The sequence below is a fragment of the Lactuca virosa genome, chromosome 7, assembly GCF_052849685.1.
Source record: "Lactuca virosa cultivar CGN04683 chromosome 7, Lactuca_virosa_CGN04683_v6, whole genome shotgun sequence".
Lineage (NCBI taxonomy): Eukaryota > Viridiplantae > Streptophyta > Magnoliopsida > Asterales > Asteraceae > Lactuca > Lactuca virosa.
In genome coordinates, this window is record NC_136432.1 from 29286848 (window position 1) to 29301640 (window position 14793).

Below are 14793 nucleotides of genomic sequence, written 5' to 3' on the forward strand. Positions count from 1 at the left end.
ACAATTAATTTAACCTAATCCCTTAAATCCCCTAGAATTCGAAATTATGGGATGGGATATTCAAAATCTTTAATTACCAAATTTAAACATTTAAAGGATAATTACAAGATATGGCAATATCCAAATCCCTAAAATTTAGGATCTAATCATGGGGAAAGAGGCAATTTCGAAATTCTAGGGTTAGACAACCCTAAAATCGAAATCTTGGGGCCAAAGAAAAAAGGTTTAGGAAATCTTACCAAAAATTTCGAAATCTAGGGTTTAGAAACCCTAATTTCGAAAATCAAGCCTCCAGGGTTTATTAGCCATAAACCCTAATATGTCAAGTTCATACATTTGAATAAAGCTAATTGAAAACAAAAACCAATGGCTCTGATACCACTGATGGGTTTTATACAAACAATCCTATGTGTGCATGCAACCCTAGAGTTGGATCTATGTTTTCACTATTAGTTATACAACTTTATGAACACAAAAGAACCCTAGCATGCATCTACTATTTTCGAAATTGACATAGGAGAATAGAATACATACCTTTTGTTGTTATGTAGTAATAACAACTAGTTCCTTGAATTTCCTTAGCTCTTGAAAGCAAGCACCACAAGTGTAGTACCTCTAATGGCTCACAAACACACTAGGTGAAAGGATGAATATGGGAGAGAGGAGAGAAGGATATCTTGCCCTAAAATTCGTCCCTTTTAGGGTTTCCCAAGGCTTGGACGAATTCTAGTGCCTTAGGGTGCTATTTATACTTGAGGCTAGTTAGGGTTTCAAGATGGAAACCCTAATCCCTTAGCTTAGGGCCTAAGCAAGTCCATGGACTCCTTTCCTTAAGCCCTTGGACGAAAACTCCTAGATCCTTCTAGGATTTTCGTTCAAGCCTTAATAAAAGTGATCCAATAGCCCAAAGTCTCAACTATCAAATAATTACAAAACAGCCCCTGTACTTTTAATTAATTCCTTTAATCCCGAAATTAATTCCTAATTAATTTCTGATTAAATACTAATTAACAATATGATTCCAAATTATTATATTAATCATATAATATAATAAATAAATCATATTTATGCCCTAATCAACCTCTCTCCTCAACTGTCATCCTGTCTAGTCACCAGTGTGAAGGCAACCCAAAAGGACCATGCTCACAATCGGGTCAAGTAAATACCAAAATAGTTATGGACTTAGACACTAATCCAACAAAAGAGGAGTAAGAATGTATGTGTGAATGTATGTTTCTATGGGTATATATGAATGTATGTTTCTATGGGCATATATGAATGTATGTGTCAATGTGTATATGTATGTATGTATATGTACATATGTTAATGTGATTGTAATTTTAAAGTGTGAAAGGAGTAACCGATCAAAATGAGTGCGCCACTATAAACATCTAGGTATCAGGTATAAGTTGGGAAAACTATAGATAATCATTTACAATAGAGATACGAAAAAAAACGAAGCGAAAAAAACAACGTCCGGTGCCCGAAATGTCGAAAATAAATAAAAATCCGTAGGAAATTACCGACGGAATAGCGACGGACAGCCCCTTCCGTAGGTAATCCATAGGAAATTTCCTACGGATTACCTACGGAAGGGGCTGTCCGTCGCTATTCCGTCGGTAATTTCCTACGGATTACCTACGGATTTTTTTTATTTTCGACATTTCGGGCACCGGATGTTGTTTTTTTCGCTTCGTTTTTTTCACACCTCTATTATACATGATTATATATACTATCACCAAATTATACCTAATATATATGTGTGTATAACCACGTGCACCTTTAGATCCGTTACTCCTTTCGCACAGTTACTCCTTTCACATACATTCACACATACACACATATGTACATATACATACATACACATACACAATTACACAAACATTCACATATAACCATAGACACATACATTCATAGAAGTTGGTCAATGTGTTTATGTATGAATATATGTGTATGTATGTATATGTGTGTATATGAATCTATGTGTATGTGTGAATGTGTGTCTAAGAATGTATATGTGAATGTATGTTTCTATGGGTATATATGAATTTATGTTTCTATGGGCATATAGAATGGATATGTTAATGTGTATGTGTGTGTATATATATGTACATATGTTAATGTGATTGTAATTTTAAAGTGTGAAATGTGTAACCGATCAAAATGAGTACGCCACTATAAACATCTAGGTATTAGGTATAAGTTGGGAAAACTATAGATAATCATTTATAATAGAGATGCGAAAAAAACGAAGCGAAAAAAACGACGTTCGGTGCCCGAAATGTCGAAAATAAAAAAAATCCGTAGGTAATCCGTATGACATAATAATAAAAATAACAGAAATAATAATAATAATAATAATAATAATAATAATAATAATAAATAAATAAATAAATAATAATAATAATAATAGTAAAAAATTAATAAATTACTATTTAGCGACGGAAATTTAACAAATTAGTCTTTTTGTCAGTTCCGTAGCTATTCCGTCGGTATTTACCGACGGATTTGTCTTCCGTCGGTATTCTGTAGGCATTCCGTCACAATATTGTCAGTAATTTAGGGCATCGTTTTCCGTCGGAATTCCGTAGGTATTTCGTCGGTATTTTCCGACGGAATATTTCGGTAGGAAAATTTCGTAGGTATTTTTAATTTTTCTAGTAGTGAATATTTATGAAACAAGAGTGAAATTATTTGTTTAACGAAGCTAGAAGAAATCTTTCAAGTACAACTAGCGTGAGATTATTTTATTTTATATTTTCATTATAAATATATTTAAAATATTTAAAAGATATGATTATCTTTTGAAGTTTCGCAGTGACTATTTCCTAAAATATACCGGTAAAAGTAATAGAACATTTCATTGATTGAAATCCAATATATATTCACAATTATCATTCAATATGCACTACCATTTTCCTCTCATCTCCCCTACCATATACCTAGTCTATTCTAGTATCCCTTATAAAGCTACGACAATAGAGTTTTGGACGGCAGGGGTATCGCCACCATGCCTCGTGCCCCGCTCAAGTGCTTTTTATATATTGCCTTCTGCTTCTCGCCATCCTTCACTATTAGATGACACCACCAACATCTTCACGCATTCCATCAGTTGTGTTTCTGTAAACCCTGTGTGCATTTCAAGTGTTTTATGCGAAACAGGGTTTTTGTTACGTGCGTTGCGTGCAACATAAACCGCTAACGTAACGACCAAAGACGGACAAAATCTTATGATGATCTGGTAATTCATCATTCCCAATTCAGCATAAAAATAAACCATCTGCTCCCTTGTTTGTATTCCAAATATTCCAAACATCATAATCAAATTACAAAATGGCCCCTGCGGTATAGTGGAAGTTTCAAGTTTAGTCCAACTATCGAACTTTCTTACATGGACAATCCTCGTGGTTTCAGTTTTTTGGGCGTTTGGTACCTATGGCTAACACCGTTAGATATGAGGCGTTAAGTTATTGTAAAATAACTATTTTACCCCATATCATTTTTTTTAATTTTATACCGAAACGAAAAATAACGAAATAAATACGTACTTCAATCTCAAGTGGGGTTATGGCTGCGGCGGCTTTGATTAACCTCGTGAGAAATACATACGGCGTGGGAACTGTTAAACTCCATTCCAATTGACTCAAAATCCGTTTCTCCATCACCAAAACATCTTGTTTCGCATACTGATTATTCAAGATTTCCACAAAATCATACACCATTGGATATGTCCGCATTTCTACATATTTTGATGCAATATGCATTGTAACAACTCCTACACACCTTAATTCTCTGTTTGCGACAGTTTTAGATGCCAAAAATCTGTCAGCAATGTTGATTGTAAGGTACAACGTCTCATTCATGAGATCGAATGCATCATGAGCCTCTATCAGCCAGTCGGGCAGACTCGCCCTTTTCTTTTCGGTCATCTTAGGTTGTGTATGCATGTAGTCATTAACCATGGTTTCATTATGCATCATAAACACATCAAGTCATTCAATGAAATTGTATATATATACATATACATGTTGCATTTAGAGTTTTGTATCTATCTATATATGTACCTCAACAAGTTTGTAGAATTTGTATATGTCATCAACATACTCAACTGCAGCCAGTTCATTATCAACATCTTGAGCATCAATATCGACAACATTTGGTTGTTTCGGGCAACGAGCAGCCTTGCTCCGGGCAGTCAGTGTTGAAGTGAGTGACGATTGAGGCGACTTGTTTTGTGAAGACCAAGACTTAGGTTTCTTCAATTCTTTGGTGTCTGGACTGATCTCGATCACGGTTGCATTTTGTGGCACCGGTGGTGGTTTTGTCTTGATTATTGTAGCTTTTAACTTATTTACATTCACTGCCATTGGTTTCTGTAAAACACCATCAATAAAAAGATGTGGGTCAATTAATTCAGTTTTGTTAAAAAAAACTAATAAATTCTACATAAGTTAGAAAACATAAAAAAGTTGCAAGAAATATAGTAATATTTAAGTTGTAAGATTAACTGATAAATTTGAAAACTTTTTTTCTTTCACCTTTTGGTTTTCAGGTATTGCATTGGTGATCAATTTTCTTTCACCTTTTGGTTTTCAGGTATTGCATTGGTGATCAATTGTGCACGAAAACTTCTTGTAACAGGGCGAGTGATTGCAGTGAGATTGCCAATTTCAGTCGGTATCTTCTTCTCCTTTACATCTGATGACAAAATTAACATTCAAACTTTCCAATTAAGAAAGCCCAACAACAATCAAGGATTTAAATTATTGTTTAGAATGAGAAAGAACATCAAATTTCACACATCAACAGAAAATCATCCAAGAAAACGGATCAAAAACCCTGAAATCATATACTGATTATACGCAATTTAACCAGAAAAAAAAAGCATTAACAGAGAAACAATTACGAAACCAGTAAATCTACTGAACCTAAGAACAACCTAAGAACAACCTCAAGAAACAGTGCATACGAGATTCAATCAAAAGCTAGTCTTGAATAAGGGTATACCTTGGTTTTCTTCTTCAACAACATCCCTTGAAGTCATCTGTAACTGATCAATGAATAGATTGAAATGGGACAAAGAACAAATATCACAAGCACTTGAACAACAGAAATTCCTTAATACATGATGATTCGTATTCAGTTGGGGATTGCAATGTTGGATTTATGGCACCGTTATATGTTTGATTGAACCTCGTTTTAGTTTGGAAAAAGAATGTGATTATTAAATGAATTTTGGAGTTTATGTTCAACTGTCTAAATGTGGGTTTATACTTTATAGAAGTTGGTTTTTATCAAGAACGGGATTAATCCGTTATAAAATATTTCTCAGATAAAATTGTAGAAATAATCCTTTAGTTTTTAAAAACACACAAATTTAGTCCAACTTTATATTTTGCTTACTGGGGAAGTGGTTGTGATTAATTTGTCCCTCAATCGTTATCTAAATTTCGACTTGTTATTTTTTTGAAATGATAAAAACTTATTACTCTTGGACCAAATCTCTAAAATACAGTATAACATAAGAACCATTTATGTAATTTACATATTTATTTCATTATATTCTTCAATGACCAAATAACAAGAAAAAACCCTAACTTTCTAGACACTCCTCCATCTCACTCTCTCCATTACGAGTCCTCATCCCTGTATCTCCTCCCCCATCATCTCCGACATCCCTCCCATAAATACCACAAGTAGTTAGAGTAGTTACAGTTACAGAGTGTGCATAAAACAAAGTGAATCGCCAATGGTGGTGATGGGAGGTGAATTTTCAATAAGTGTTATGTAACATGATGTAAGGGGTGGAAGACGACAAGATGGTGAGAGGCAAATGAGTGTCCGATCAATGGTGGTGATGGAAGGGGATAAAGCCGATCAATAGAGATGGTGGAATGTGGTGGAAGAGTACGTGATGGTGAGAGGCGAAGGAATGACGATGGTGGTGGCCTAACCCTTCTCCTCCTTCTCCAAATTTGGCGCCCTAACTCGTACCGGTGTTCACAAATACTTGGGTAAGCTAGTGAGTTTGTGGTTTCTTGCATTTAGATGTCTACCACTTTAAATAGAATATTTCAATCATGATAATGTTAGTGGTTATAATGAAACAAAGACGGAAGAATAAAATTACTCACACAAGAACAACTCAACTATTTTAAACGAGAGTTACCGCTCTATCTTTATATCACTTACTTCACTTTTCTCATACATCTCTCTTATATTTTTCTTACAAACATTAGGTATTTATATAGGAGCCAAACATAAGGAAATACTTAACATATATGATATGTTGAACTCCGGGAACATCCGTTTAAAGTTTCGTGATTAATTGGATCCTATTTGACACTTTTCGCGACTTTGTTAAATTTACGGGTTAAAAATATTGTGATTATGAAATCAAATATTTGATCTATGTCTGAGTCTAAAAACGTTCTCAGAATTTCCATATGGGGTGTGCAAGTACCTCAACGGATCAATTCAGTTTTCGTTTATTAAGAAAATCAGTATTTTACTGATTTAATTTCTTAAAATGGATGTAACTTCTACATACGACCTCCGTTTTTGACGTTTTTTATATCCACAAAGTCTCGAGAGTATAATCAATCCAATTTGATCATAAATTGGTTACAAGTACACTTGATGCAAAAATTCATTTTCAACCTCACAAATAGAATTATTTTTTGTGATTTTTGACTCGATCCATAATGATAGACGGGTTGGTGAGTAGTTTGAGACGTTCTGAAATAATTATGAGTATAATATATTCAATATACATTATACACATAAAATTATACATAATTGGTGTTTAATACATAGTGGTTTGTGGTGGTTTGACCGCCGAACACTGACCTGTTTTTACTAATTGCTGCAGACCAAGTTTGACTTTAGGTCAATTTGAGGGTTCTGGGTTGTAGTTTATGAATTGGTCCCTGATTGTTATATTGGTGACCTGTAGTACCAATTTTTGGATTTGCGAGACTTGTATTGTTATCTGCTAGACTGTGAAGTGAGTTTTCTCACTATACTTTGTATTACAGTATGTATCCTTGTGTGTAGGATGATGGTATGTTGTAGTGATCTGTTTGATTGGTAGATTTGTTATGATTACTTGTATTGCTGGCTATTGTCTGTATGTTTGTTTATGTGCATATGTTGACATATTGTGGTTGGTTGGGTTAAGGCGGTCATGCTTTGTGCTGTAGGCCAAGATACCCGGGTGGTCCACTGTACTGTAGGCCTTGCGAGGTGGTCCAGACTGTAGGCCTAAGGGAGCGATCCAACTATTATAGGTCTTGCGAGGCTGGCCAGTAGAGTAGACTGTAGACTCGGTAAAGCGGTCCAGACATCTTGTAGGTCTTGCAAGGCGGTCCAGGCAGACTGTAGGCTCATGTATGCATGCATTGTATGTGTATTGTTGTGTGGGGTATTTTGGGGGAACTCACTAAGCTTTGGCTTACAATTGTGGATTTAAATGTTTCAGGTACTTTAGAGGATCGGGGGAAAACGAATGCTTGATCGTACACATCATCTTATGGATTGTTATGTTGAGAAATATTATTTGATACTCTTATTTTTATTATTATGTTTTGGAAACAATGATGGTTGACTTATGTTTTTTATGAAATGGCTTTGAAAAATTCAAAATTTTTACCATGGTTTTTGAGATGTTACATTTGTTTTCAAAGCATGTACATAATAAACATCATGTATATACTTCTTATCACCATCATTTGAAAGAATCATAATTGTACCTTTGCCTTTGACAAGAATCATTGATAAATCACCAAAGCTAACGTCTCCATTTACTGTCTCGTCCAACTTCACAAATAGATCCTTATAACCACACATGTGGTTACTTGCACCATTATCAAAATACCAAATATTTTGCTTGCCTTCTTCATCTCCTTTGCATGTGAGAAACATCTTTATCTTTATCTTCATTGTTGTTATAAAGTGACTTTTTTCTTCCACTTTTGGATATTTGCATTCATAACTAAAATGACTGTAGTTATTGCAGTTATAGCATTGAACCTGAGATTTGTCACTTTGTTGTTGAAACCTACCTCTTCCTCTTCCTATGCTTTGAAATCCTCGACTACGACCAGAGAATTGATATCTACCTCAACCTCGTCTATTAGGTCCACCTATGTAGCCACCTCTATAACCACCATGATTTTCTCTGCCTCGTATATAGCTACTACTAGCTTGGTTTTCATTAATTGACATCTTGCTTTATAAAGCTTGCTCAAATTTACCAATATCATCATTTTGTTTCATTATCTATTCATGGGCTTGAACACTACCGATGAGCTCATCCATATAAATTGAGGACGAATCTTTTGATTCTTTAATAATTGTGACTACATAATCAAAATTTGTAATTGATGAACGAAGTAATTTTTCCATTACCCTTACTTCATCAAGAGCTTCACCATTTCTTTTCATCTCGCTCGCCACCGTTTTCAAGTGAGTAACATAATCATTTACGCTTTCTGAAGTTTTCATCTTCAACATTTCAAATTTAGCACAGAGTGATTGGAGTCATACCTTTTTCGCCTTTTCGGCTCCTTGGAGCGATTTCTCCAGAACCTCCCAAGCTATCTTTGATGTCTTTGCGTATGAGATTTTATCAAAGGTTAACTCATCAACACCTTAGAAAATAAAAAATAGAGCTTTCTTATCTCTTTTCCGGGACTCCTTTAACATTGTCTTTTGAGCATTTTTTAAAGTTGCTTCAGCAACCGCATCGGTCGGCTCCATATACTCGTCTTCAACTATATCACAAATATCTTGAGAACTGAATACTCCAGTTCCCGTAATTTGTTGTCGTCACTTTTGGAATTTGAGGTTGAATCATATTCCCCATCGTCTCGTCGTCAAACAGAACCTCTACTATGATACCACTTATTGGTGGTTATAAAGAAACAAAGGTGGTACTCTAAAATTACTCACACAAGAACAACTCAACTATTTTAAACGAGAGCTAATGCTCTATTTTTATATCACTTCATTTTTCTCATACATCTCTCTTACATTTTTCTTACAAACATAGGTCCTTATATAGGAGCCAAAACTAAGGAAATACTTTACATATAAGTAAACTTAAAGGTTAAATAAAACTTAATAAAGAAGTATTCTTAATAGCTAAGTAAAACATAATGGTTAAGAATCATGACTAAGAAAACTTAACAACTAAGAAGGTTGTTGATAACCATTGTTGACTTTTATTTTTAACCCCTTTCTGTTGACTTTGTTGACTAAGTTGGGTTTGACTTCTATAAAAGTTTGTCGTGGTTCATTCACACGGTCTTGGGGAGCATTTAAATATCCGACAAAGAACCAATGTTTCATTTTCCTTTCCACTTAGAACAACCCTCCAAATTTTCAAAAAATAAAATGATTTAAAATTAATGAAATTAAAATATTAATCAATCATGTGATTTTAGGCAATCATATCAATCACGTGATTTTACAATCAACACTAACAAAAGAAAATAGGGAAATATGCGAACATTTTGGAAAATTGAAATTTAGAGAACTAAACAGTGAAATTTCACTTGGGGATCGACCGAGGGGGTTTCCGAAGATGTTAGGAGCTTTCCGATGATGTAAAAATGGGCCTCCAAACTCCTGATTGATAAAAAATTATGGTCGTTTGAACGTTAATTTCTTTTGGCCTCTTTTGTCCATGATCGCTTCTGCTAGGTCTTTTTATAGGGTCCTTTATGAATCAACTAAAGTTAAACGTGAATAACAAAGATAGAAAAATTGTTGAGGAGATTCTATGATCCTCTTCGACCTAAATACCTAATGTTTGAGTATACCATTTTTACAATAGAGACTAGCTTAAGAAAATATGATAGGCATTAGATATTTACATATATATGTATCTTTTTTTAGAACAGTTTACACAGATTCATTGCCCTACTCTTAAATCTATACCTTTTGTTCACAAGATATTTGAATCCTCAACTCTTTGGTTGAGGAGCACTTATCCATCAACTTTTGATATGGCTAGGCCAAAGACCTTTTGGTTTTGTTACTTATTTTAGTGGATAGTTTCCATATTTATGTATAGAGAAGGTTAAAGATTCCATTTTGTAACTTTATAAAATTTCCAAATGATTAATGATCAATTATTTTTTAAACACATATTCTATTAGGCACATCAAACTCAATGCTTAGCAATGTTTTTGAAGCAGCCTGAAACCAAAACCAGGGATGAGAGCGGCTCAAAAACCACTCGATCGATTAGGTTAACCTCATAGAGCCGGTAAAAACTGTTTGAACAGATTTATCGGACTTGATATTTGGATTTCACTTAACCCGTTAAAAACAATCTATTTCCAAAAAAAAAAAAATTGAACTAATCGATCGATTAGGTTAACCGGAGTGTACACAAGTTTAAGGCTCACACATACCATTGTCAGATGTAAGAAAATACTTGCTTTTATAAATGTATATGTGTAGGAAATTATAAAATATATAAAAATTATGGAAGCCGGGTTAAACCGGCGGTCGGAAACTGGCCAGTAGTAGACTGGTTCATGTTTTGGTTTTTAAATCATTGATGCTTAGGGTCAGTCCTGATGACTTTTCGTCGACATAGGGTTAAAAGAAGTCATCGCCATAGGGGTCGATTCTTGTAGTGATTTGTTTCTAATCAACATCTATCAAGACAAAAATCCAGAAACAAATTATCTGAATAAAACAAAAATGAACACGGTACAAGTTTAATGTCATATATTCAAGACTTACTTAAAGAAGAACATCCAAAAGATCAAACAAAAGAACTCGTGGTTGCTTTGGTGAAAATAGTAGTTGGAGCTTGAGAAGGCTGGGGCAATTCCATATCACGGGCAGGCAATATTGAATCTATAACCTTCTTTAGACTTTCCTCAAACACTTTAATGAGCAACTTGTAGAGACGTACGTATGAGAGCACAAACACAATGACTGGGAAAAACGTAACTACGTACAAGATAATGTTTGTCCAATCTTGCTTCCCACTGCCTAGGAGAATCGTGGCTGCGAATGATATCATCATCATTGACACAGAGAGTATCAACAGTGTGAGGCCTAAAAGTAGTTTATTATGAAGAGAGTTCTGGAACTCCTTTAACCGGAAGGAAGATGTAAGGATGGAAAGAAATACGATAATTGATGTCAAAGAAAATGTGAGGGAAAGTCCATTGGCTAGCGAAAAGACTATAAAAAAATAGTTGCCCTCCATAATTGGACGTCCTGTATCTGGCTCTGAACCTCCAGGTGGAGTGAAAGATGAAGCAAAGGCAACAGTGGCAATGAGCACAGCAAACCCGGAGCAGTTCCCAGCAGTGCTCTTCATCCATTCTTTGGCATCGATGTGAAGTTGTGCATTGTTCTTGATGAATAGTTGTTCAGCTGTCACACCATCATTGTTTACCTGAGAAATTGCTTCGGTGGTACATATGTTTTTCACACGCTGGATAGAATAGAAGAAAAGACTTCAGAAGGGGTTAGTATGGTAGTGCATTTGGCATGGATTCGACTGGACTGGTATCTAAACTGATATCAATGGGATACAAAGTGAGCAAGATAACTCTCTATCTCTTGTCTGTACAAAAGATAAGAATGACCACTCATCTTGATTATAAAAAATAGTCATAGAAAATTTGTCCAGTCCAATCTAAAGGATAATCTGTCATTTACCTCGAATAGAAGCAAATCATCTCGTAGTACAAGAGCAGGGCTTCGCATATCCACCTCAGCTTTCTGATCTTCAACTTTTTGGCCTACCATGTGCAGTATTGAGTTGCCTAGTTTGTCAATCTCCCCTCTTAGCCTCATCAAAGGATACTTCATATTGATCACAGCTTTATAGATTTCCATTCTTCGATATTGAACTGCCACATGCAAAATGTCACGCCCATTCTCATCAATATGCTCGACCGCCTGAGGGTACACTTGCAGTATTTCCCTTACAATCTCTGTACAACCTGATTTTGTAGCTAAAAACAATGGGGAGTCACGAGTAGGATCATTAACAATAATAACAAGACTTAATCTTGAAGACATTATCCCTTGGATGAGTTTAATTCTGTTCTGATTTGACATGGGTGCTGTTGCTTCCCATGAGGCATCACTTTCAATTAAAAGGGTTGCAAGTGTCTTTGCTGATTTACTCTTGAGAATTTGTTTCTGAAGTTCTTTCAGGAAAGGCACTCTACTGGTTTGTTCTTTATGATTCAAATCAATGACTGAGAAACAAAAGTCCAGAAGTTAAGAGTGTTGTTATGTTAGCAGACTTGCAAGTTGCAGACAAGAGTATGTTAAGTTGTACTTTTTATATGGGACAAGACTATATATAAGCTTTCTAGGACTTTCAATGATTAGGATGATAGTGAATCCTTGTCCCACCTTTTTAAATGAGACAAAAAATTGCAATTTTGGCTCATAAATGCGCGCATGTCACACACAATACAAGGGAGTTTGTTTTGTCTTGTCTTGTCGTAATAAAGGGGCCTTAGTATCATACACTTGCGTATGAACCGCTTGAAGAAATTATCTTCAAATCCATGATTGAATGCTGACGGCTTGCAGGCAAGAAGTTGAAGACCTGTCATCCCATTTCCATCTTTTTCACCGATTAACATTGGATAAGTTTTGGCAATATCATGAGCCAAATCTGTGTCCATTCATATATATATATATATATATATATATATATATATATATATATATATATATATATATATATATATATATATATTAGACATTTGGATTGAAGGAAAATTTTCAAGAAAGTTACGTGTCACCACAAACAGACACTTACTGAAGTTCTCACTATGAATTGCAACGTGAAGTATAGTTGCTTTATCATCTTTTACAAGAAAGGCCCTTACCTCTGCATCTTCTGGAAATCTCTTACGCACTTCAGCTTCAAGAAAATGGAAACTCTTGCTCTTTCCAAAACGGGCTGCACGGAAAAAAGGCGTCTCTCCCAGCATGTCGGTCATGGTGAGCAATGAAGGAGCTCGGCGCAACATCTCAGCAGCAGCCTCGACTGTCTTATTGTTGGTGGCTGTTGCATGAAGAATGGTGTTTCCGACATCATTTTTTAATGTGAGTTTGTCAGGTTGGTCTTCAGGTAGCAGACTGAGTAGCTGAAGAATGAGCTTATTACGCTTGTAGTAACTCGCAATGTGGAGAACAGTGTCATCGTGTATGGTTAGCTTGTGCAAGGGACCATCTGGCAAGTCTCGACATATATCACATACATTTGCATCATCTCCTTCTGACAGAGCTTTATACAGGTCAGCATTAATCCTTCTGTAATTTGTCGATGTCATGTTGTCAGCCATTACAGCGGATAGCTAGGGAAAATTCACACACCTACGTAGGATGACTAGGCTATGGGCTACTTTAAATTTCACAAACTTTGATTGCCATTTAAACTTTGTGAGGTCACTTTAATTAATCGTTTCACAGAGAAGTTTTGTTAGCTTTTCTGCTTTTAGGGAGCATTGTTTTACTTTTAAGTACAAAAAGGAAAAGAAGTGCATAAAGCAACAGATTCTTTGAAACTTAAATATTACTGCAATAGAAAGGGAACACATAATCTAACGTGATCAGTGTTTGTTAGGCTTTGTTAGGCTACGGGTACCCATAACATCATAACACTTCACCACTTCACAACCACTTACCATAAGGCTGTCTGGAATGGTACACAAGAAGAGGCACCCCAAGCCACGCATGAACAACGCCAGGTGTCCAGTGACTTGGATGTGAGGTGGATGGGAAGACGTTCGAAAACAGCCAATAGGAAGAGGAGGGCAGCAGCAACGGTCAAAAATTTGACCGGTTCCTTTGTTTCTTTTTTCTTTTTTACTCTTGGACCAAAAAAAAAAAGTTCTTTTTCAATTTAAAAACCATATACTATAACTATAAATACCACTTATTTTACACACATTTTACACTAAAAAACACACAATATCTTTCCATATTCTTTATTTTATTCAACATATGGATCCAAATCAAAATACCTCACCCACTCCAAATACCCTAAACACTCCAAATGATCCATATGCAAATCTTAGTTACATGCAATTGATAACATCTCTAATCCAACAACATCTATTCACCAATCTTTCATACCACCCAAACTACTACCAACAACAGCGACCACCACAATTCAATCAACATCAATTTCAAGCCTTTCAACAACAACCTTCTTCACAATTTCAACCCCAATATTTTCAACCTCAACAATTTTACGTACAACCTTCACAACTATCTCAATTCCCATTATCTCAATCCCAACTCGAAGAAGGCAAAAAAAAAGGAAAAGAACCAAAAAAAAAGAACTACACAATGGACCGAAGACGAGGAGGAAGCTTTAGCTAAAGCTTGAATTTTTATATCGCAAGACTGTGACACCGGGAACGTGCAATCAGGTCAAAGTTTTCAAAATCGTGTTCTAGACCTAATGGCGGACACAGACTGTTTTAGTAGGGGTGTCCCTCGTACTTCAAGCCGGTGCACCTAGGGTGCAAACGAGCCGAGCCGAGCCCGAGCCTGGCCAAGCTCGGCTCGGGCTCGTTTAAGTTATATGAGGCTCGAGCTCGAGCTCGGCTCGATTCGAGCTTTCTTTTACTGAGCTCGGCTCGAGCTCGTAAAAAGTTATACAAGCTCGGCTCAGGCTCGGGCTCGACTCGTTTTTTTCTGACGTGCCTAAATAAGCTTAAGCTCGGCTCGAGCTTGTTAAAAAGCTCGTTTACTAATACCCTAAATTCATAATTCCCCTAATATGTT

General features: G+C 35.7%; 2 protein-coding genes across 6 annotated transcripts; both read right to left on the reverse strand.

The window, feature by feature from the left end:
• Positions 1-2847: 2847 nt before the first annotated feature.
• Positions 2848-9041, reverse strand: LOC145125023 (G2/mitotic-specific cyclin-2-like). 5 transcript variants are annotated; one of them, XM_079060514.1, is made up of 5 exons: positions 7752-9041; positions 5008-5044; positions 4539-4698; positions 3549-4373; positions 2848-3340 (listed from the first exon to the last, which is right to left on the reverse strand). In XM_079060514.1, the coding sequence occupies exons 4-5, from the start codon at positions 3978-3980 to the stop codon at positions 3038-3040; spliced, it is 735 nt and encodes a 244-aa protein (XP_078916640.1). In that variant the 5' UTR covers positions 3981-4373; positions 4539-4698; positions 5008-5044; positions 7752-9041; the 3' UTR covers positions 2848-3037. The 5 variants fall into 5 exon arrangements, 4 of the variants coding, with proteins under 4 accessions (XP_078916640.1, XP_078916639.1, XP_078916641.1 ...); XM_079060513.1 differs by having other exon boundaries at positions 5008-5050; XM_079060515.1 differs by lacking the exon at positions 5008-5044.
• Positions 9042-10727: 1686 nt separating this feature from the next.
• On the reverse strand, positions 10728-13343 carry LOC145126493 (uncharacterized). The gene is made up of 4 exons (XM_079061852.1): positions 12815-13343; positions 12518-12667; positions 11692-12239; positions 10728-11464 (listed from the first exon to the last, which is right to left on the reverse strand). The coding sequence occupies exons 1-4, from the start codon at positions 13341-13343 to the stop codon at positions 10781-10783; spliced, it is 1911 nt and encodes a 636-aa protein (XP_078917978.1). The 3' UTR covers positions 10728-10780.
• Between the last annotated feature and the right edge of the window lie 1450 nt (positions 13344-14793).

Excerpts from the sequence above, each read along its gene's own strand:
- LOC145125023 (XM_079060515.1), bottom strand. The coding sequence starts at position 3,980 with ATGATGCATAATGAAACCATGGTTAATGACTACATGCATACACAACCT. Across the intron at positions 3,341-3,548 it reads TAACCCCACTTGAGATTGAA|GGGCCATTTTGTAATTTGAT; the intron begins GTACGTATTTAT and ends ACTATACCGCAG.
- LOC145126493 (XM_079061852.1), bottom strand. The coding sequence starts at position 13,343 with ATGGCTGACAACATGACATCGACAAATTACAGAAGGATTAATGCTGAC. Across the intron at positions 12,668-12,814 it reads AATTCATAGTGAGAACTTCA|ATTTGGCTCATGATATTGCC; the intron begins GTAAGTGTCTGT and ends GAATGGACACAG. Across the intron at positions 12,240-12,517 it reads CAAGCGGTTCATACGCAAGT|TCATTGATTTGAATCATAAA; the intron begins GTATGATACTAA and ends TTTGTTTCTCAG.